The sequence below is a fragment of the Ursus americanus genome, chromosome 16 (genome assembly GCF_024610735.1).
Source record: "Ursus americanus isolate L20-20 chromosome 16, mUrsAme1.1.p, whole genome shotgun sequence".
Taxonomy (NCBI): Eukaryota; Metazoa; Chordata; class Mammalia; order Carnivora; family Ursidae; genus Ursus; species Ursus americanus.
Genome location: NC_142142.1, coordinates 22,898,168 through 22,920,114, shown reverse-complemented (window position 1 = coordinate 22,920,114; position 21,947 = coordinate 22,898,168). Strand labels below are relative to the sequence as shown.

The 21,947-nt window shown below is 40.8% G+C and overlaps 1 protein-coding gene and 1 pseudogene across 1 annotated transcript in view; one reads left to right on the top strand and one right to left on the bottom strand.

Moving 5' to 3' along the window:
* LOC123803816 (tripartite motif-containing protein 64C-like) overlaps positions 1 to 21,947 on the bottom strand; it is an 89,411-nt gene that overhangs the window by 19,444 nt on the left and 48,020 nt on the right. Inside the window, 1 exon segment of the mRNA XM_087868220.1 lies at positions 15,265 to 15,405. Coding sequence (XP_087724346.1) covers positions 15,333 to 15,405 — 73 coding nt within the window. The 3' untranslated portion in view covers positions 15,265 to 15,332.
* On the top strand, positions 20,160 to 21,391 carry LOC148108779 (upstream-binding factor 1-like protein 1; annotated as a pseudogene).

The window sequence follows — 21,947 nt, the reverse complement described above, 5'->3', positions numbered from 1 at the left end:
GGCCCTGAGAGTCAGTGGAGATTTCCCTGAAACACAGATATTTTTTTCTTCTGAGGGTGAATTGATGTGTAAGATACACTAGATTAAGAGGTGGGAGAAGAAAAGTTCAGATTGACATGGGCATTGTAGATAACCAAGTCTGTCTATTCTGAGCAAACTCTGTGTTCCTACACTAGACCATTAAGTGGGAATCACACACTCACAAATTTTTGTAACTCCAGCATACTCCCAAGCCAGGTGAGCAACCACAGCATGTATTCTAGAAGTGGGTTACAGAGATTATTTTAATTTAAAGAAGATGGAAAAAAAGATGGAATCAAAAATGAAAGAATAGACCACTTGGCCCAGAGGTTTCCTTACTGACAAACAGTGGGAAAGTGGATCGGGTACTGTAGCAATTGCCCTCCTTCACACATAGAAGAAGAAACCTATCCTCAGATTCCATCAGTGGGCCATTCTTCCTTATCCAAGGATCCTTACAGACTCCTAGAGCCCATTCCCAAGAGTCGCCCACATCCAGCTCCCAGTACTGTTTTCCAGATGTGAAGTCATCACCAGTAATGTGTCTTGATCTCCTCCACACAGCAAAATAGTTAATCCTTCAGAACCCAAAGATGCATCTAGACTGTCTTGTCTACATCTCAAACTTCTCACACTGTCCAACAATTTGATATTGAGATTGGTTATTTCTTTTTTGAAGGAAATCTCCACTGTGGAAAAAAAAGACTATTCCAGTCAAAATCAGTTTTAAAATTCTCAAGCAGGATGCCGGGTCCAAGATGGCGGAGGATCAGGAGACCTAAAGTTTGTCTGGTCCCAGGAATTCAGCTAGAGCTACCAAACCATTCTGAATACCTATGAACGCAACTGGAGAACAAAGAAAAGAGTAGCAGAAACTCTACGAACAGAAAAGCGACCACTTTCTGCAAGGAGAAGAAAAGATGGCGGAGGAGTAGGGGATCACTTTGTCAGCTGGTCCCCTGAGTCAGGCTGGATATCTACCAGACCATCCTGAAAACCCACGAAATAAGCCTGAGATGAGAAAGATACATCTGGATCTCTACAAACAAACAACTCCAGTGCTGAATATTGAGGTACGAAGCGGGGAGCTGTGAATCCCCACACAGATTTTGTAAGACAAACGGAAGGGGAAGGGAACCCATGAGCTCGGGCGCTGGGAAGCAATAGCCACTTGCACTGCAGAGCGGGCTGGACTCGTGGACCAGCACCCGCAAGAAAGCAAACTGAAACCATGAGCCTGGGAATGCGCGTGTGACCAGACTGAAAACCGGAGCTCCGGAGCACTCACTGGAACCAGACTAAAACCAGGAGCTCGGGAGCATACCTGTGGCCAGACTGAAAACCAGAGCTCCGGAGCACTCACTGGAATCGCACTGATACCAGGAGCTTGGGAGCGCCCGCGCGACCAAACTGAAAACCAGTGCTCCGGACCACATGCGAACCACACTAAAACAGGGAGCTCAGGGAGCTCAGTTACCACTTACCACACGGTAACCGGAGGGGGGGGGCTGGCTGTGTTAGAAGCACAAAGGACAGGGGCGCCTGGGTGGCACAGCGGTTAATTGTCTGCCTTCGGCTCAGGGCGTGATCCCGGCGTTACGGGATCGAGTCCCACATCAGGCTCTTCCGCTATGAGCCTGCTTCTTCCTCTCCCACTCCCCCTGCTTGTGTTCCCTCTCTCGCTGGCTGTCTCTCTCTGTCGAATAAATAAATAAAAAATCTTTAAAAAAAAAAAAAGAAGAAGCACAAAGGACAGAGATGTGCCGGCCCCAGAAGTGAGGGCTGGCAGAGTGACTTTGGGGCGACAATCTGGGAGACTGCAGGGTTTTTAGCAGCACTGACAGAAATAGAGTTAACGTGGCCAAGAGAGCTCAGTGGAGAGTGGACTGCAATCTCTCTGTTCTGAGACAGAGGCTAGGATATGGCCACTGATGCTCTGACACTCAGAAGAGTCACAGAAAACCTCCGGGGAAAGATGCCAGGGAATAAAAGCCCGGAAATACCAGCTCACATTGTGCCCAACCCATCCCCCCTTGCAGGGGACACAGAGACTCTACCCAAACAGGGTTGCCTGAGTAACAGTGCAGCAGGCCCCTCCCCCAGAAGGCAGGCTGAAAAATCAAGAAGCCCACATCCCTAAGGTCCCTATAAAACTAGTGCACAATGCCTGGGTCCTGGTCAATGATTTGGGCTCTGAACAATGCCCCAACCTCTCCTCATCAGAATAACAAGGAGGAGAAATCCCCCCCAGCAAAGAAAAGACAATGAGTCTGTGGCCTCTGCCACAGAACTGATGCATATGGATATGACCAAATTGTCAGAAATGGAGTTCAGAGTAACAATGGTCAAGATGATGTGTAGGCTTGAAAAAGGTATTAATGAAAATATTAATGAGAATATAGAATCTCTAAGAGCAGAAAGGAGAGCGAATCTGGCAGAAATTAAAAATTCTATGAGCCAAATGCAGTCAAAACTAGAAGCTCTGACGGCCAGGGTGAATGAGGCAGAAGACGTATCGGCTAATTGGAGGATGGGTTAGTAGAAGAGAAAGCTAAAATGGAATATTGGCTCAAAAAAATCCAAACTCAAGAATGTAGGTTACGGGACGTTACTGCCTCAATGAAACATTCCAATGTCAGAATCATCGGCATCCCCATGGGGTAGAGAAAAACAGATGTCTAGAAGACTTATTTGAAAAAACTGTAGCAGAAAACTTCCCTAATATGGCAAGGGAAACAAACATTCGTGTCCAAGAGGCAGAGAGGACCCCTCCCAAGCTCAACCACGACAAACCTACGCCATGTCATGTCATAGTGCAATTCACAAATATTAGATCCAAGGATAGAGTTTTGAAAGTGGCCAGGGGAAAGAAATTTCTCACATACCAAGGCAAAGGTATCGCAATTAAGTCAGACCTGTCTACACAGACCTGGAATGAGAGAAAGGGTTGAGGGGCATTTTAATAGCTCTTTCAGAGGAAAACATGCAGCCAAGGATCCTTTATCCAGCAAGGCTGTCATTCAGAATTGATGGAAAAATAAAGACTTCCAGAATCGCCATTGACCAACTTCGTAACCATGAAACCAGACCTACAGGAGTTATTAAAGGGGGTTCTATAAAGGTAAAAAGGTCCCAAGAGTGATACAGAACAGAAAGTCACAATCGATAGAAACAAAGACTTTACTGGCAACATGGCATCATTAAAATCATATCTCTCAATAATCACTCTCAATGTAAATGGCCTAAATGCTCCCATAAAGTGCCACAGGGTTGCAGGTGGGATAAAAAGACATGACCCATCCATTTGCTGTCTACAATAGACTCATTTTGAACCTAAAGATACATTCAGACTGAAAGTAAAGGGATGGAATACCATCTTTCATGCCAATGGACCTCAAAAGAAAACTGAGGTAGCAATTCTCATATCAGACAGATTGGATTTTAAACTAAAGACTATAGTTAGAGACACAGATGTTATTCTTAAAGGATGTATCCAACAAGTGGATATGACAATCATAAATATCTATGCCCCCAACAGGGGACCAGCAAGATACACAAGGCAACTCTTAACCAGAATAAAGAGACATATAGATAAAAATACGTTAAGAGTAGGGGACCTCAACACTGCACTATCAACAATAGAAAGAGCACCGGAGCAGAAAACCAGCAAAGAAACAAGGGCTTTGAATGCCATACTAAACCAGATGGACCTCATAGATATATATAGAACACTACAGCCCAGAACCAAAGAATACTCATTGTATTCTAATGCACATGGAACATTCTCCAGAATAGATCATGTTCTGGGTCACAAAACAGGTCTCAACCGATACCAAAAGACGGAAATTATTCCCTGCATATTCTGAGACCACAGCGCTTTGAAATTGGGACTCAACCACAAGGAAAAATTTAGAAGAAACTCAAACACTTGGGGACTAAGAACCATCCTGCTCAAGAATGATTTGATAAACCAAAAATCAAAAATCAATTTAAACAATTATGGAGACCAATGAGATTAAAAACATAACAGTCCAAAAACCTATGGGATACTGCAAAGGCAGTCCTAAGGGGAAAATACGTAGCCATCCAAGCCTCACTCAAAAGAATGGAAATATCAAAAATGCAGTTTATATTCTCACCTCAAAAGCTGGAACAGCAACAGAGGAACAAGCCTAATCCACACATGAGAAAGCAGATCAAGATTAGAGCAGAAAACAATGAAGTAGAAACCAGGAGCACAGTAGAGCCGATCAACAGAACTAGAAGCTAGTTCTTTGAAAAGTAAATAAAATTGAGAAACCGCTGTCAATACTTATCCAAAAGAATAGAGAAAGGACCCAAATTAATAAAATTGTTAATGAAAAGGGAGAGGTCACAACAAACGCCAATGAAAGTGGAAGGACTATTAGAAACGTTTATCAACAGCTTTATGCCAATAAATTAAGCAATCTGGACGAGATGGAGGCCTTCCTAGAATCCTATAAACTACCAAGACTGAAAGAGGAAGAAATTGATTTTTTTAAACAGGACAATTAATTAGGAAGATATTGAGTCAGTGATAAAAAAAAAAGAAGCCTTCCAAAAAACAAAACACCAAGACTGGACGTTTTTCCCAGGGAATTCTACCAAACAATCAAAGAAGAAAGAATACTTACTCTTCTAAAGTTATTTCAAAAAATAGAAACAGAAGGAAAGCTACCAAACTGATGCTATGAGGCCAATATTACTTTGATCCCCAAACCAGGCAAAGACCCCATCAAAAGGGAGAATTACAGACCGATTTCCCAAATGAATATGGATGCCAAAATCCTCAACAAGATCCTGGCTAATAGAATCCAACTTTACATTAAAAGGATTATCCATCATGTCCAAGTGGGATTCATCCCTGGGATGCAAGCTTGGTTCAACATTCGCAAATCTATCAGTGTCATAGATTTTATCCAGAAGGAACAAGCCAAAAATCATATGATTCTCTCAATAGATGCAGAAAAAGCATTTGACAAAATACAGCATCATTTCCTAATTAAAACCCTTCAGAGTGTAGGGATGGAGGGTCCATTCCTCAATCTCATAAAAACCATCTATGAAAAGCCTACCGCAAATATCATTCTCAGTAGGGAAAAGCTGGGAGCCTTTCCCTTAAGATCAGGAACACGACAAAGATGCCCACTCTCACCACTATTATTCAACATAGTACTAGAAGTCCTTGCAATAGCAATCAGACAAGAAAAAGGGATAAAATATATCCAAATCACAAAGAAGAAGTCAAAATGTCTCTCTTCGGAGATGACATGATTCTTTATATGGAAAACCCAAAAGAAGCCACTCCCAAATTACTAGAAGTTATAGAGCAATTCAGTAATGTGGCGGGATACAAAATCAATGCTCGGAAATCAGTTGCATTTCTATACATGAACAATGAGACTGAAGTAAGAGAAATTAGGGAATCCATCCCACTTACAATAACACCAAAAATCATACATTATCTTAGAATTAACTTAACCGGAGACGTAAAGGATCTATATTCTAGAAACTATAAATCACTCTTGAAAGACATTGAGTAAGATACAAAAAGATGGAAAAATATTCCATGTTCATGGATCGGAAGAATTGAGATAGTGAAAATGTCCATGATACCCAGAGCAATCTGCACGTTCAATGCTATGCCGATCAAAATAACGATGACGTTTTCCGAGGAACTGGAACAAACAGCCCTTACATTTCTGTGGAAGCAGAAAATGCCTGGAATCGCCAAGGAATTGTTGAAAAGGAAAAACAAAGCTGGGGGCATCACGTTGCCAGATTTCAAGCTGTACTACAAAGCTGTTATCACAAAGACAGCGTGGTACTGGCAGAAAAACAGATACATAGAACAATAGAACAGAATAGAGAACCCAGAAATGGACCCTTGGCTCTTTGGGCAGCTAATCTTTGATAAAGCAGGAAAAAACATCCAGTGGATAAAAGAGAGTCCCTTCAATAAATGGTGCTGGGAACATTGGACAGCTACATGCAAAAGAATGAAGCTTGACCACTCCCTCACACCATACACAAAGATAAACTCCAAATGGATGAAAGACCTCGATGTGAGACAGGAATCCATCAAAATCCTAGAAGAGAACATAGGCAGCAACCTCTACGACATCAGCCACAGCAACCTTTTTCATGACACATCTCCCAAAGCAAGAGAAACAAAAGATAAAATGAACTTGTGGGACTTCATCAAGATAAAAAGCTTCTACACAGCCAAGGAAACAGTCAAAGAAACTAAGAGGCAGCCCATGGAATGGGAGAAGATATTTGCAAATGACACTACAGATAAAAACTGGTATCCAAGATCTACAAAGAACTTCTCAAAGTCAATACGCGAGAAACAAATAAACAAATCATAAAATGGGCAGAAGATATGAACAGACACTTTTCCAATGAAGACATACAAATGGCTAACAGACACATGAAAAAATGTTCAAAATCATTAGCAATCAGGGAAATTTAAATCAAAACCACACTAAGATACTACCTTACGCCAGTTAGAATGGTAAAAATTCACAAGGCAAGAAACAGCAATTGTTGGAGAGGATGTGGAGAAAGGGGATCCCTCCTACATTTTTGGAGCGAATGCAATTTGGTACAGCCACTCTGGAAAACAGTGTGGCGGTCCCTTAAAATTTAAAAATTGTGCTACCCTATGATCCAGCCATTGCAGTACTGGGTATTTACCCCAAAGATACAGACGTAGTGAAGAGAAGGTCCATATGCACCCCAATGTTCATAGCAGCATTGTCCACAATAGCTAAATCGTGGAAGGAGCCAAGATGCCCTTCAATAGATGACTTGATTAAGAAGATGCGGTCCATATCTACAATGGAATATTACTCAGCCTTCAGAAAGAATGATTACCCAGCGTTTGCTGAAACATGGATGGGACTGGAGGAGGTTATGCTAAGTGAAATAAGTCAGGCAGAGAATGTCAATTATCATATGGTTTCACTCATTTATGCAACATAAGATATAAGGTTGGTAGGAGAAGGAAGGGAAGAATGAAAGGGGATAAACAGAAGGGTGAATGAACCGTGAGAGACTATGGACTCTGGGAAAAAAATTGAGGGCTTCAGAGGGGAGGTGGGTGGGGTTTGTGAAAGGCTGGTGATGGGTATTAAGGAGGGCACATATTGCATGGTCCCCTGGGTGTTATACACAAATAATGAATCATGGAACATTGCATCAAAAACTGGGGATGTACTGTATGGTGACTAATATAACAAAATAAAAAGTATTAAAAAATCAAAAAAAAAATAAGAAATAAAAATAAAATTCTCATCCAATTTCTTTTTTTTAATAATTTTTTATTACATTATGTTAGTCACCATACAGTACATCCTTAGTTTTTGACGTAGTCTTCCATGATTCATTTTTTTGTGTATAACACCCAGTGCTCCATGCAATATGAGCCCTCCTTAATACCCATCACTGGCCTATCCCAATCCCCCAGCCCCCTCCCCTTGAAGCCTCAGTTTGTTTCCCAGATTCCATAGTCTCTCATGGTTCATCCACCTTCTGTTATCCCCCCTTCATTCTTCCCTTCCTTCTCCTACCGATCTTCCTGCTTTTTCTTATGTTTCATAAATGAGTGAAGCCATATGATAATTGTCTTTCTCTGCTTGACATATTTCACTTAGCATAGTCTCAACCAGTTTCTGAGTTGACTTAATATCTGAAGTGATACAAACTATCAGTGACTTCAAAATTTTAGAAAGGAAACATTCAAGCTTTTTGTTCTTATGAAATATTTCTTCTCTTGAAAGAGGAGTTAAGATGGTTGAGGAGTAGGGGACCCCTTTTTCAGCCAGTCAACTGGCTCAAGTAGGATAGGTACCAGACCAACCTGAACATCCATGGAGTCAGCCTCAAACACAGGAAAATACATCTGGATCTCTACAAATGAACATCTCCAGTGATGAGTATTGAGATACGAAGCAGGGAACCGTGAAACCGCGCACAGATATCGGAAGATAAACGGAAGGGGGGGGAGCCACCGCATTCTGGTGCCAGGGAGCGGTAGCAACCTGCATGGGGGAGCCGGCAGACTCACGGATGGACCCGTGAGACAGCAGACTGAGACCGTGAGCCGGGGAACACGCGCCACCAGAATGAAACGGAGCTCCAGTGTGCTCTCTGGAACCAGACTGAGAACGGGAGCTCCAGAGCTCCCAGGGGCAGCTGGCAGCTGGCAGCTGGTGGCTGGCGGTGTTAGAAACACAAAGAACAGAGACGCGCTGGCCCTGGAAGTGAAGGCTGGGATGGCGGCTGTGGGGTGCAATCCCAGGACACTGCAGGGTTGAGCAGTACCAACTGAAACAGAATTAAAGTGGCTAGAACATCAGTGGAGAATGGTCCGTGATCCCTGTTCTGAGACAGAGGCTGAGATTCGGCCACTGCTGATCTGACTCTCAGAAGAGGAACAGCAAGCCACCAGAGAAAGCTGCCAGAGAAGAAAAGCCTGGAAATACTGGCTTACAGTGTGCCCACCCCCAAGCCCCCTCGCAGGGGACATGGAGACTCTACCCAAACAGGGTTGCCTGAGTATCGGCATGGCAGGCCCCTCCCCGAGAAGGCAGGTTGAAAAATCAAGAAGCCCACATCCCAAGGTCCCTATAAAACGAGGGCGCACGGCCAGGATCCCGGTCAATAATTTGGGCTCTGGACAACCCCGCAACCTCTCCTCATCAGAATGACGAGAAGGAGAAATCCCTCCCCCAGCAAAGAAAAGACAATGAGTCTGTGGCCTCTGCCACAGAACTAATGGATATGGATATAACCAAATTATCAGAAATGGAGTTCAGAGTATCAATGGTCAAGATGATGTGTAAACTTGAAAAAAGTATTAATGAAAATGTTAATGAGAATATAGAATCTCTAAGGGTGGGAATGAGAGCGAATCTGGCAGAAATTAAAAATTCTAGGAGCCAAATGCAGTCAAAACTAGAGGCTCTGACGGCCAGGGTGAATGAGGTAGAAAACGTATCAGCGAATTGGAGGATGGCTTAGCACAAGACAAAACTAAAATAGGAGCTGGATATAAAAAAGTCCACACTCAAGAATGTAGGTTACAGGAGATTACTGACTCAATGAAACGTTCCAATGTCAGAATCATAGGCATCCCCAAGGGGGTGGAGTAAAACAGAGGTCTGGAAGAGATATTTGAACAAATTGTAGCTGAAAACTTCCCTACTCTAGCAAGGGAAACAAATATTCGTGTCCAAGAGGCAGAGAGGACCCCTCCCAAGCTCAACCACGACAAACCTACGCCACGTCAGGTCATAATGTAATTCACAAACATTAGAACCAAGGATACAGTACTGAAAGTGGCCAGGGAAAAGAAATTTCTCATGTACCAAGGCAAAGGTATCAGAATTACGTCAGACCTGTCTACACAGACCTGGAATGAGAGAAAGGGTGGGGGGGATTTTTAAAGTTCTTTCAGAGAAAAACATGCAGCCAAGGATCCTTTATCCAGCAAGGCTGTCATTCGGAATTGATGGAGAGATAAAGACCTTCCAGAATCGCCAGTCATTGACCAATTTCATAACCACGAAACCAGCCCTACATGAGATATTAATGGGGGTTTTATAAAGGTAAAATGCCCCAAGAGTGATACAGAACGGGAAGTCACAATCGATAGAAACAAAGACTATACTGGCAACATGCCATCATTAAAATCATATCTCTCAATATTCCGTCTCAATGTAAATAGCCTAAATGCTCCCATTAAATACCACAGGGTTGCAGATTGGATAAAAAGACATGACCCATCCATTTGCTGTCTACAAGAGACTCATTTTGAACCTAAATACATTCAGACTGAAAGTAAGGTGATGGAATACCATTGTTCATGCCAATGGACCTCAAAAGAAAGCTGGGGTAGCAATTCTCACATCAGACAGATTGGATTTTAAACTAAAGACTATAGTTAGAGACACAGTAGGGCACTATATTATTCTTAAAAGATGTATCCAGCAAATGGATATGACAATTATATATATGCACCGAACAGGGGAGCAGCATGTTACACAAGGCAATTCTTAAGCAGAATAAAGAGTTATATAGATAAAAATACATTAATAGTAGGAGACCTCAACACTCCTATATCAGCAATAGACAGAACACCCATGCAAAAAATCGACAAAGAAACAAGGGCTTTGAATGCCATACTTGACAAGTTGGACCACATAGATATATATAGAACACTACACCCCAGAACCAATGAATACTCATTGTATTCCAATGCCCATGGAACATTCTCAAGAATAGACCATTTTCTCAGACACAAAACAGTTCTCAACCGATACCAAAGGACTGAAATTATTCCCTGCATATTCTCAGACCACAACGCTTTGAAATTGGAACTCAACCACAAGGAAAAATTTGGAAGAAACTCAAACACTTGGAGACTAAGAACCTTCCTGCTCAGGAATGATTTGATAAACCAGGAAATCAAAAATCTATTTAAAAATTCTATGGAGACCAATGAGAATGAAAACACAATGGTCCAAAACCTATGGGATACTGCAAAGGCAGCCCTAGGGGGAAATACATAGCTATCCAAGCCTCACTCAAAAGAATAGAAAAATCTAAAATGCAGTTTTTATATTCTCACCTCTAGGAGCTGGAACAACAACAGAGGGACAACCTAATCCACGCACGAAGAAGCAGTTGACCAAGATTAGAGCAGAAATCAATGAATTAGAAACCAGGAGGACAGTAGAGCAGATCAACAGAACTAGAAGGTGGTTCTTTGAGAGAATCAATAAAATTGATAGACCACTGGCAAGACTTATCTAAAAGAATAGAGAAAGGACCCAAATTAATAAAATTATGAATGAAATGGGAGCGGTCACGGGGCGCCTGGGTAGCGCAGTCGTTAAGCGTCTGCCTTCGGCTCAGGGCGTGTTCCCGGCGTTCCGGGATCGAGTCCCACATCAGGCTCCTTGGCTAGGAGCCTGCTTCTTCCTCTCCCACTCTCCCTGCTTGTGTTCCCTCTCTCACTGGCTGTCTCTCTGTCACATAAATAAATAAAAAAAAATCTTAAAAAAAAAAAGAACTCTATTTAAAAAAAAAAGGGAGCGGTCACAACAAACACCAATGAAATTGGAAGGATTATTAGAAGCTTTTATTAACACCTTTTTACCAATAAATTAAGCAATCTGGAAGAGATGGAGGCCTTCCTGGAAACCTATAAACTACCAAGACTGAAACAGGAAGAAATTGATTTTTTAAACAGGCCAATTAATTGGGAAGAGATTGAGTCAGCGATAAACAACCTTCCAAATAACAAAACTCCAGGCCCGGACGGTTTTCCTGGGGAATTCTACCAAACAGTCAAGGAAAAAATAATACCTATTCTCCTAAAGCAATTTCAAAAAATAGAAACAAAAGGAAAGCTACCAAACTCATTCTATGAGGCCAATATTACCTTGATCCCCAAACCAGGCAAACACCCCATCAAAAAGGAAAATTACACACCGATTTCCCTAATGAATATGGATGCCATAATCTCAACAGGATCCTGGCTAATAGAATCCAACGGTACATTAAAAGGATTATCCATCATAAAAAAGTGGAATTCATCCCTGGGATGCAAGGGTCGTTCAACATTCGCAAATGGATCGGGGTCTAAGATTTTGCACAGAAGGAAAAATTAAAAAATCATATGATTCTCTCAATAAATACAGAAAAAGCATTTGACAAAATAAAGCATTCTTTCCTGAATAAAACCCTTCAGAGTGTAGGGATAGAGGGTATATTTCTCAATCTCATAAAAACCATCTATGAAAAGCCTACAGCAAATATCATTCTCAATGGGGAAAAGCTGGAAGCCTTTCCCTTAAGATCAGGAACACGACAAGGATGCCCACTCTCACCACTATTATTCCATAGTACTAGAAGTCCTTGCAACAGCAATCAGAAAAGAAAAAGGGATAAAAGGTATCCAAGTCAGCAAAGAAGAAGTCAAAATGTCGCTCTTCACAGATGACATTATCATGTCATCTATATGGAAAACCCAAAAGAATACACTCCCAAACTACTAGAAGCTATAGAGCAATTCAGTAATGTGGCGGGACACAAAATCAATGCTCAGAAATCAGTTGCATTTCTATACACGAATAATGAGACTGAAGAAAGAGAAATTAGGGAATCTATCCCATTTACAATTAGCACCAAAAACCATATTTTACCTTGGAATTAACTTAACCAGAGATGTAAAGGACCTATATTCTACAAACTATAAATCATTCTTGAGAGACATTGAGGAAGACAGAAAAAAATGGAAAAATATTCCATGCTCATGGATCAGAAGAATTAACAGAGTGAAAATATCCATGCTACCCAGAGCAATCTATACTTTCAATGCAGTCCCGATCAAAATACCGATAACATTTTTCAAAGAACAGGAACAAATAGTCCTTAAATTTGTATGGAAACAGAAAAGGCCCCGAATCACCAAGGAATTGTTGAAAAGGAAAAACAAAGCTGGGGGCATCACAATAATGGATTTCGAGCTGTACTACAAAGCTGTGATCACAAAGACAGCATGGTACTGGCCCAAAAAAGGACACATAGACCAATGGAACAGAATAGAGAACCCAGAAATGGAACCTCAGCTCTTTGGGCAACCAATCTTTGATAAAGCAGGAAAAAACATCCGGTGGAAAAAAGACAGTCTCTTCAATAAATGGTGCTGGGAAAATTGGACAGCTGCATGTAAAAGAATGAAATTTGAGCACTCTCTCACACCATACACAAAGATAAATTCCAAATGGATGAAAGACCTCCATGTGAGACAGGAATCCATCAAAATCCTAGAGGAGAACATAGGCAGCAACCTCTACGACATCAGCCACAGCAACCTTTCTCATGACACATCTCCAAAGGCAAGAAAAACAAAAGAAGAAATGAACTTGTGGGACTTTATCAGGATAAAAAGCTTCTGCACAGCCAAAGAAACAGTCAAAAAAACTAAGAGGCAACCCACGGAATGGGAGAAGATATTTGCAAATGACACTACAGATAAAAGACTGGTATCCAAGATCTACAAAGAACTTCTCAAAGTCAATACGGGAGAAACAAATAAACAAATCATAAAATGGGCAGAAGATATGAACAGACACTTTTCCAATGAAGACATACAAATGGCTAACAGACACATGAAAAAATGTTCAAAATCATTAGCCATCAAGGAAATTCAAATCAAAACCACACTGAGATACCACCTTACACCAGTTAGAATGGTAAAAATTGACAAGGGATGAAACAACAATTGCTGGAGAGGCTGTGGAGAAAGGGGATCCCTCCTATATTGTTGGTCGGAATGCAAGTTTGTACAGCCACTCTGGAAAACAGTGTGGAGGTCCCTTAAAACGTTAAAAATGGAGCTACCCTATTACCCAGCCATTGCACTGCCGGGTATTTACCCCAAAGATAAAGACGTACTGAAGAGAAAGGCCATATGCACCCCAATGTTCATAGCAGCATTGTCCACAATAGCTAAATCGTGGAAGGAGCTGAGATGCCCTTCAACAGATGACTGGATTAAGAAGTCGTGGTCCATATACAATGAAATATTACTCAGCCATCAGAAAGAACGAGTTCTCAATATTTGCTGCAACATGGATGGCACTGGAGGAGATAATGCTAAGTGAAATAAGTCCAGCAGAGAAAGACAATCATCATATGATTTCTCTCATCTATGGAACATAAAAACTCGGAAGATCAGTAGGTGAAGAAAGGGATAAAGAAAGGGGGTTAATCAGGACGGGGAATGAAGCAGGAGAGACTATGGACTCTGAGAAACAAACTGAGGGCTTCAGAGGGGAGGGGGTGGGGGAATGGGATAGACTGGTGTTGGGTAGTAAGGAGGGCACGTATTGCATGGTGCACTGGGTGTTATACGCAACTAATGAATCATGGAACTTTACATCAGAAACCAGGGATGTACTGTATGGTGACTAACATAATACAAAAAAATTTTTTTTTAAAGAATTGTTAAAAAAAGAAATATTTCTTCTCTTCACACAAAATATTACTTTCTAAGTGATTTTACTTTCAAGAGTGCCCAGGCCTAGGTGACTCCACTTCATAGCTTGAAGAAAAATTCTAAGAACGATTCTTTGAAGAGCCAGAGGAAAATACTAAGCAATTCCTGTGCTTGCCAACGGTAGAATAACGTGTCTGTTACTAAAATTCTCCCTGCCCAAATTTAAACAAAGATAATTCCCCCCCTTGCATGTTCTACAAATCAATCTAAATGATTGAGAACAGAAGATTGTTTGTCTTGCTTCATGGTGAAGTCATATGTTATTTTGACATATAAAAGTGCATTGTGTTTTGGAATTGACTAAACTGGGTCTGTTACTGAGATAGGTCTCAATTTTTGATCACTTGTAATCCTAACTTTAACACTCCCGAGTTTTACTTGCAAATTTTCATTTTTATATTGTGAACATGCTAATAAGTTCATTGACTCAAATGAAGTCAGTATCAGCTTTGTTTAAAATCAGTTGATAGTAAAAAGAATAAAATGGATAAAGGATAACTAAGATATAGGACCAAAAAAATAAGCTATTGTAGATAGAGGCATGAACAAATATTTTTATACACAATAGATTTCTGTGCACATTTTGCTAATAACATCTGTGGACCGTTTATGTCACTTTGTAAAGAGTAGCTCTTTGAGATAAGGCAAGAATATTTTAAGGAACATATTCATTTCCCAAAAAGGAGAGGTGAGGGTTTGCCACGTGGTTCAGCAATTCATTCCAAAACCCTGTTCAAGAAAACACTTCTGCCATGTGCAAACTAGCCTTATATAGATAAAAAGAGAACATCTCCTCTACTCTGAAAGTTATTCTAGTAACAAGATACCTTAATCAGAGAGGCACAGGCCATAAGAATTCCATAGTCTTGAGCATATTGATAAAAATGATTCATTTTAATGTTATTAAAGTTTTTGAAGATAAATTTAAAAGCAATTCCCATAACTAAATATATACTAGGCAGTTAAAACCTAGCCGCTATTGTGGCTGCTGATACATATGACCAAATAGTAACCTTATCACCGCATTAATTACCTTGCTAGTTAAATCCATGCTCACTAGTGATATGATATCCAGTTGCTAAATATATTTCTTTACTTGCAATAAATAAATAAAAAATTGCTATAAGAAAACTTCATTGGTTACCTACCCAACCAGGCATCAGCGTTTCCAACTCTCTTCCTCCTGTATAAAAGAAACTCAGTTTTGTTGAGGTGTTCATTTCCTCCAAAAAGCTTGGACTTCAGGAGTGTGATCCAATCTGTAGCTGCGGGAGTGAGTCATGATTGGTCTGAAAAATCAATCAGTATTGTGACTAGCCAGCGATTGGTTTGACAAAGTGCAGTTCACTAAGCTCTTCTACCTTCATTATTTCATTTAAGTGTCAAGACCATCCCATCATGATTTCGTGTACAAAATCACTCTGCTACTTAATGTTGGAGCCAGAACTCCCATCTTTGACCCAATTAAAATCAGCAAGCGATTACTCTCCAAGAGTACAAGAGGCAAAAAGAACCTCTTGCTTTCTAAGCAACTATCTTAATTCCATCAACAAGCATTTTCCGGTGAACTTACAGTTTCCAGGAACAGTCTGTCAGCTAATGGTTAGTAAAACAACATTTTTAAAGGAGAGAATAAAAAGTTTTTAAAAATTGATAAAATTAAGAAATATATATAATGCCACTGATGTGTATGTCTTCTCTCCCTCATCCACGATCCTGGAAAATGCCTTTATTGCAACACGTTCATTAAAATGCACAAAAACGTGCACACATACGACACAGTCATGAAACTATAAATTTTCTCCTTTGATGTTCTTTATTTCAAACAGAATCCATCACTGAAATCAATTTCTGAATATATGAGAATTAATGGACTTAAACTTTGTAAAATTGGACAAGATTATAACCAGAATCTTCTTACATGAATATACTAAGCTTTTTAATTTGTCGTCCTATCTTTATTATAGACACACCTGCATTTAAAAACAACCATTAAGGAGAAGAGAATAGCAGCACGTTCTCAGGTCCTTTGGAACTATTATCAAGCCTTCGTTTCCATGGTGAAATGATTTAACTATCACGGAATAACAATCAGCACCAGAAAACACCCTGTGTTTTTGAAATTTTGTTGTGTAAAACACATTCTTTTGGTCCTCATTTCTAGACTCATTAGTCTGGAAATGCACTGTCCCTCTAATTTCTGACATTTCTCCACAGTTACCAGTGTTGCTTTCTGCAAGCCCATTCACTGTTGCTATCTCTAACTCTCTGTCAGGAAACTGACGTTTCTGAAATCATTTCCCAACACTCAAATACAAGTTCTTTTCCAAATTATTCAATGCATTATCTACATATAAATTGCCAAATATTTCCTCTGACATACTCACATAGTGCCACTTGTAGAATAGAATGTAATATATTCATACAAAAAAATAAGATTCTCATAAGTCATTTTTATAATCTACACAAAGTAAAAATTATGACACCTGGAAACTACTTTCTGAGTCTTTATAATCTCCAGAAATAGCTAAAGAATGAATAAAACATCAGACCAAAAATAAATCATTAAATTATCCCAAAAATATAATAGTAAGATCAGATGACACAATAGCTTAAACTATGAAAAGGTGGAAGTAATAGAGTCAATTTTAAGTTTGGCAAATGAGATGATTTCATGGAAACAACCTCAGTTTGCTGATAAAGTTATGATACTGTGTTTGTTTCAATTTAGGAAAGTAGCAGGAACTCCTCTTAGGTAAACTGTGTGTTCATTGAAGAAATAGAGCTATGGTCTCATCAATGCTTGCTGTAGAAATAATAAGAAAGAAGTAATAAGTACAATTTTGGCTGTGTCTATGTATATGTGTAAGTTGAATAATCCAAAATTAATTCATATTTACGTACTTTATTGGAAATCTAATGACTGAAAAATCTCATTAATTTATGGTTCATTGATAATGGCCCATTGTTGGATATATTCAGAGAATAAATTAGTCATTGGAAATTACTTAGCAATAAACATCTTAAATAGAGGTGGAAAGTAGATTTTTTTCTATTTTTTTAAAAAATTTTATTTATTTATTTATTTATTTGTTTATTTATTTATTTATTTATTTATTTGATAGAGAGAGAGAAAGTGAGCAAGCCAGGTAGAAAGCATAAGGTGGGCGGAGGGGCAGGAATAAGCAGGCTCCCTACTGAGCAGGGAGCCCTAGGCAGGGCTAGATCCCAGGACCCTGGGATTTTGACCCGAGGGGAAGGCAGACACTAAATCAACTGAGCCACCCCAGAAAGCAGATTTCTTTTTTAAGTTTTTAAAGATTTTATTAATTTATTTGACAGAGAGAGTGAAAGAGCACAGCAGGCAGAGGGAGAAGGACAAGGAGAAACAGACCCTCTACTGAGCAGAGAGCCCAGACTCAGGGCTTGATCCCAGGACCCTGGGATCATGGCCTGAACCGAAGGCAGATGCTTAACTGACTGAGCCACCCAGGAGTCCCAGAAAACAGATTTTTAAAAACAATGTCAAGAAGCCTCATATTGTCAAACTAAGTCATCATTTCAGTTGTGATCTCCTGAGAGCCGATTTGGCTTTGATCACATTGCTTTCATCAAATCATTTTTATATATCACATCCCCCTAAATGCAGAACTGAATATGATCATTCACATTTTTATTTCAAACATCTCCTTAACCTCTGAAGACTAAGGGAAAAGGAACAAGACTGAAAAGATTTTAATGGCCATCCTAAAGAGGAGAGAGTATCAGATCCTAGGCCACAGGGCAGGACTGAAATTAACACCAAAGGGAAGGACCTATATTCAAATATCATTTTGAAATATAGTCAGATGTTGGAGTGGGAATGGGAGTAGAGTGTGGGAACCGAGAAACTCACACAAAAATTTTCCCTGCATGTTGTGTAAAAATAACACCAGGATGAATGAAAAACAGAGGGGTGATTGCATTATATTGCTTCTGGAGATTGAGAATGGGATTATTCTATTCAAGGACAGAAAGGTACATCTTCCTCTGGTACTGCCTCTTGCAGAAACCTAATCAGGGTGGGGCTTCGGGATCCCAATATAAAGGCTTTGCAAAGGCAAAGTTTGCTTTGTATGGAGGCCTTTGTTTTGTTTTTTTGTTTGTTTGTTTTGTTTTTTGGTTTTTTAAAAGATTTTTAATTTTTATTTATTTGACAGAGAGAGACAGCCAAGGAGAGGGAACACAGGCAGGGGGAGTGGGAGAGGGAGAAGCAGGCTCCCAGTGGAGGAGCCTGACGTGGGGCTCGATCCCAGGACTCCAGGATCATGCCCTGAGCTGAAGGCAGACGCCCTGAGCTGAAGGCAGATGCTTAATGACTGAGCCACCTAGATGCCCCTATATGGAGGCCTTTGAATTGGCTGGACTGTGGGAAGTCAGAAGGTCCAGCTGCCTTCTTGTACAGAGAATCCAGAGAATGCAGAACCCCTGACCCAATTGGGCAGATCTTCCTATAAGCATCAGTGAGACCAATTACACATTCATCAGGTGAGCACACACTTGTAGGTAAAAGAGTTCTTCTTTTTTTCTTTTTTAAAAAAATAAATAACTGTAGGCAGACTTAAGACTTTCCTAAGCAGCTATATTATACCAGTTAATAATAATTATGTAAGTCCTTCCCGTTTACTCTTGAGCTGTTAAATTTTGATCTGTTACTGTTTTGAACTTTAAATGTATGTGTTTATTTTATGTCCCTTGTGTATGCAAATTGGTATAGCTAGAGGGAATATTCTAGATTTTGTGTAGTTTTATATTTGGCCTGGCCCTAAAACTTAATTGGAAAACCTTATTGTATGTAGTATGGTAAAAGGGACTGAGGCTTAAAGATGAGGAACAGTAACCCAAATGAAATCATAAATGTTCTGATATTCCCACTTGATCTTTGGCACTTGAAGGGACAAACAGTATGGCTCATTAGAAAGCATTCATTCCATTGCACAGGGTCCAGGAGAATTCAAGCAAATCAGGGATTTACCACAGGTTCAGGTCTCATTCATAAAAGACCACAGTGCAATGTGTGTCTGGAGAAGCTCTGCAGCTTGTCTCACTCTTGTTTCCAGCTCTCACCTTGGGTCATGGACCGCCAAACTGCACTTGGAAGGTAGCCACATTCAAGGCACTAGGGAGCAGTGGTCCTTTCACTTTCACTCATTTCGTTTTTGTTTTAATTTTTTACCTTCCTGTCTAGGATTTGTTTCTTATCTTGAGTTTCCTGAGACACTGGCCACTTGTTGGTCTCACTCAGCACCATTTTAGACTGGCTCTGGTGAGAAGTCAGGCTGGAGTTAAGAAGATGACTTTGAGGGGCGCCTGGGTGGCTTAGTTGTTAAGCATCTGCCTTCGGCTCAGGGCATGATCCAGGTGTTCTGGGATCGAACCCCACATCCGGGCTCCTCTGCTGGGAGCCTGCTTCTTCCTCTCTCACTCCCCATGCTTGTGTTCACTCTTTCGCTGGCTGTGTCTCTCTGTCAAATAAATAAATAAATAAAATCTTTAAAAAAAAAGAAGATGACTTTGCAAAGTACAAATGTAAACATATAAAACATAAACATAGGGGCACCGGGGTGGCTCAGGTGGTTAATCATTCGACTCTTGGTTTCTGCAAAGGTCATATCTCAGGATGGTGAGCCCTACAGCAGGCTCCCCACTGTGTGGGGAGCCTGTTTGAAGGATTCTCTCCCTCTGCCCCTTCCCCACTCAATTTCTCTCTCCCTTTCCCTCTCTCTCTCAAATAAATAAATCTTTTTTAAAAAGTAAACATAAATTTCAACTCAGAAGTAGGCACTTTTTTATTTACGTTGTTAATGGTGGTCAAATTATACAGGGGACATATCCTAAGTGGGTTGTGATTTCCTCATTCATTTCTTCTCTTTCTCCTCAAAAACATAAACACTGTAGGACTTCCAAGAATAACTCACGTACTGAGTCTGGAGAGTGAAGAATTTGGAGCTCCTGCTGAGGTGTCGCAACTGCTAGGACCATATAAGTGGTCCAAGGTCTAGATATGTCATTGCCTAGGGGCCAAGATGACTTGTCCAAAGAAGATATTTTGAAGTTACTGGAACTCATGGAGACTAACCTTCCATGCAATGACAGCCACATATTCAGAACAACCCAGTCAGATGGACTGGGAAAAAGTAGCTTTTGAGGATTGTTCTGGAGAAATGCACAAGCTCGAACGGTTGGAGACTTCTTACCACATGAGAAAATTTCGCACTTTGAAAGAATTAGTTCTGGAAGCTAAGGAACATGTTGAAAAGCCCTACAGAAGCAAAAGACACAAGAAACACCCAGACTTGCCCAAGAAGCTCCTGACTGCTTTCCTTTGCTTCTTCAAAGAGAACTGGTCCCTGTACTCCCAAAAATATCTCAAGCTGAGCAACCTTTAGCTGACCAACCTCTTGTCTGAGGAATACAAGGAGCTGCCAGAGCAGATAAAGCTCAAATATTTTCATGATTTTCAGAATGAGAAACAGGAGTTTGAGGAGAAACTGGGTCAGTTTAAGACAGAGAACTCTGATCTATTCCAGAGCTCCAAGAAATCAGATGTAACCAAGAGGACCCCAAAGAGGCCAAGAGAAGTTTCAGAATCATGGGCAGGAAGTGAAGTCTCCCCTGAAACCCATTTTTCCAAGAGGATGAAATTCCACAAAGAACTCAAGAAGCCCCCCATGAAGAGATATGAGAAATTCCACCAAGATTTATGGTCAAATTGGGACCTGAAAGATGTGCCCCTGAGGGAGTGCATGGTGGAGATTGGCAGAGGCTGGCAGTGAGTCGCCCAGAACCAGAAGGAGCTTTATAAGTAGCAGGCTGAGGAGCTGCAGAAACAGTACAGGATGGATCTGGATCACTGGCTCAAGAGCCTGTCTTCTGAAGAATATGCTGCGTACAGAGAGGTCACACATACCAAGCATAAAAACAGGAGCATGAGGGGAAACCCAGACCCTAAGATCAGACAGACAGAGCTGCAGTGCCTGTCACCAAGGAGTCTGCAGGAAGGGCTTGGACAGGAGTCCAGGCGGCAGACTCCAGAGACCGAATCGTCAGAGACTACTAGGGGGAAATTCACATGCCTCATGGGGATCAGGAGAAAATGAGGAAGGGGAGGAAGGGGAGAAAGGCAGTGACTCCTCAGACTCCAGCAGTGGGGATAAAGATGGAGATTGTGAGTCTGGGGACAGTGGATGCAGCTCTTCTTCCTCAGGCGACTCCTCTGACTCAGACTGCAACTGAGTTTTGTGGGACAGAGAACTTTCCAGCAGACATCCAGGGCATCCTTGTGAAGTGGAAGAGCTCTTCTCCCTATCCCTGTTCATTTCCCTCCTTTTTATGTACATTTAATTCTTAGATCTCTGTGAGTCTTACTCATATCAAGAGATTAAAAATAGTGAAGTCGAGACAGAAGTATTGCTTAAAATAATTGTTTTTATTAAGGGAAGCATGTCACTGGCTGTGATGGATATGGACACTCTATTTCCAGATAATGGCAAGGAGTCTAAAACCCTTAATATGGTCAATGTTAGTGACATATTTTATTTTAGCCACTAATATAACTTCATGATTTTGCTGCTATAATTTCGGTTTTAAAACCTAGTTGAAGGGGCGCCTGGGTAGCACAGTTGTTAAGTGTCTGGCTTCTGCTCAGGGCATGATCCTGGTGTTCTGGGTTTGAGTCCCACATCAGGCTCCTACACTGGGAGCTTGCTTCTTCCTCTCCCACTCCCCTGCTCTGTTCCCTCTCTCGCTGGCTGTCTCTCTGTCACATAAATAAATAAAATCCTTTTTTTTT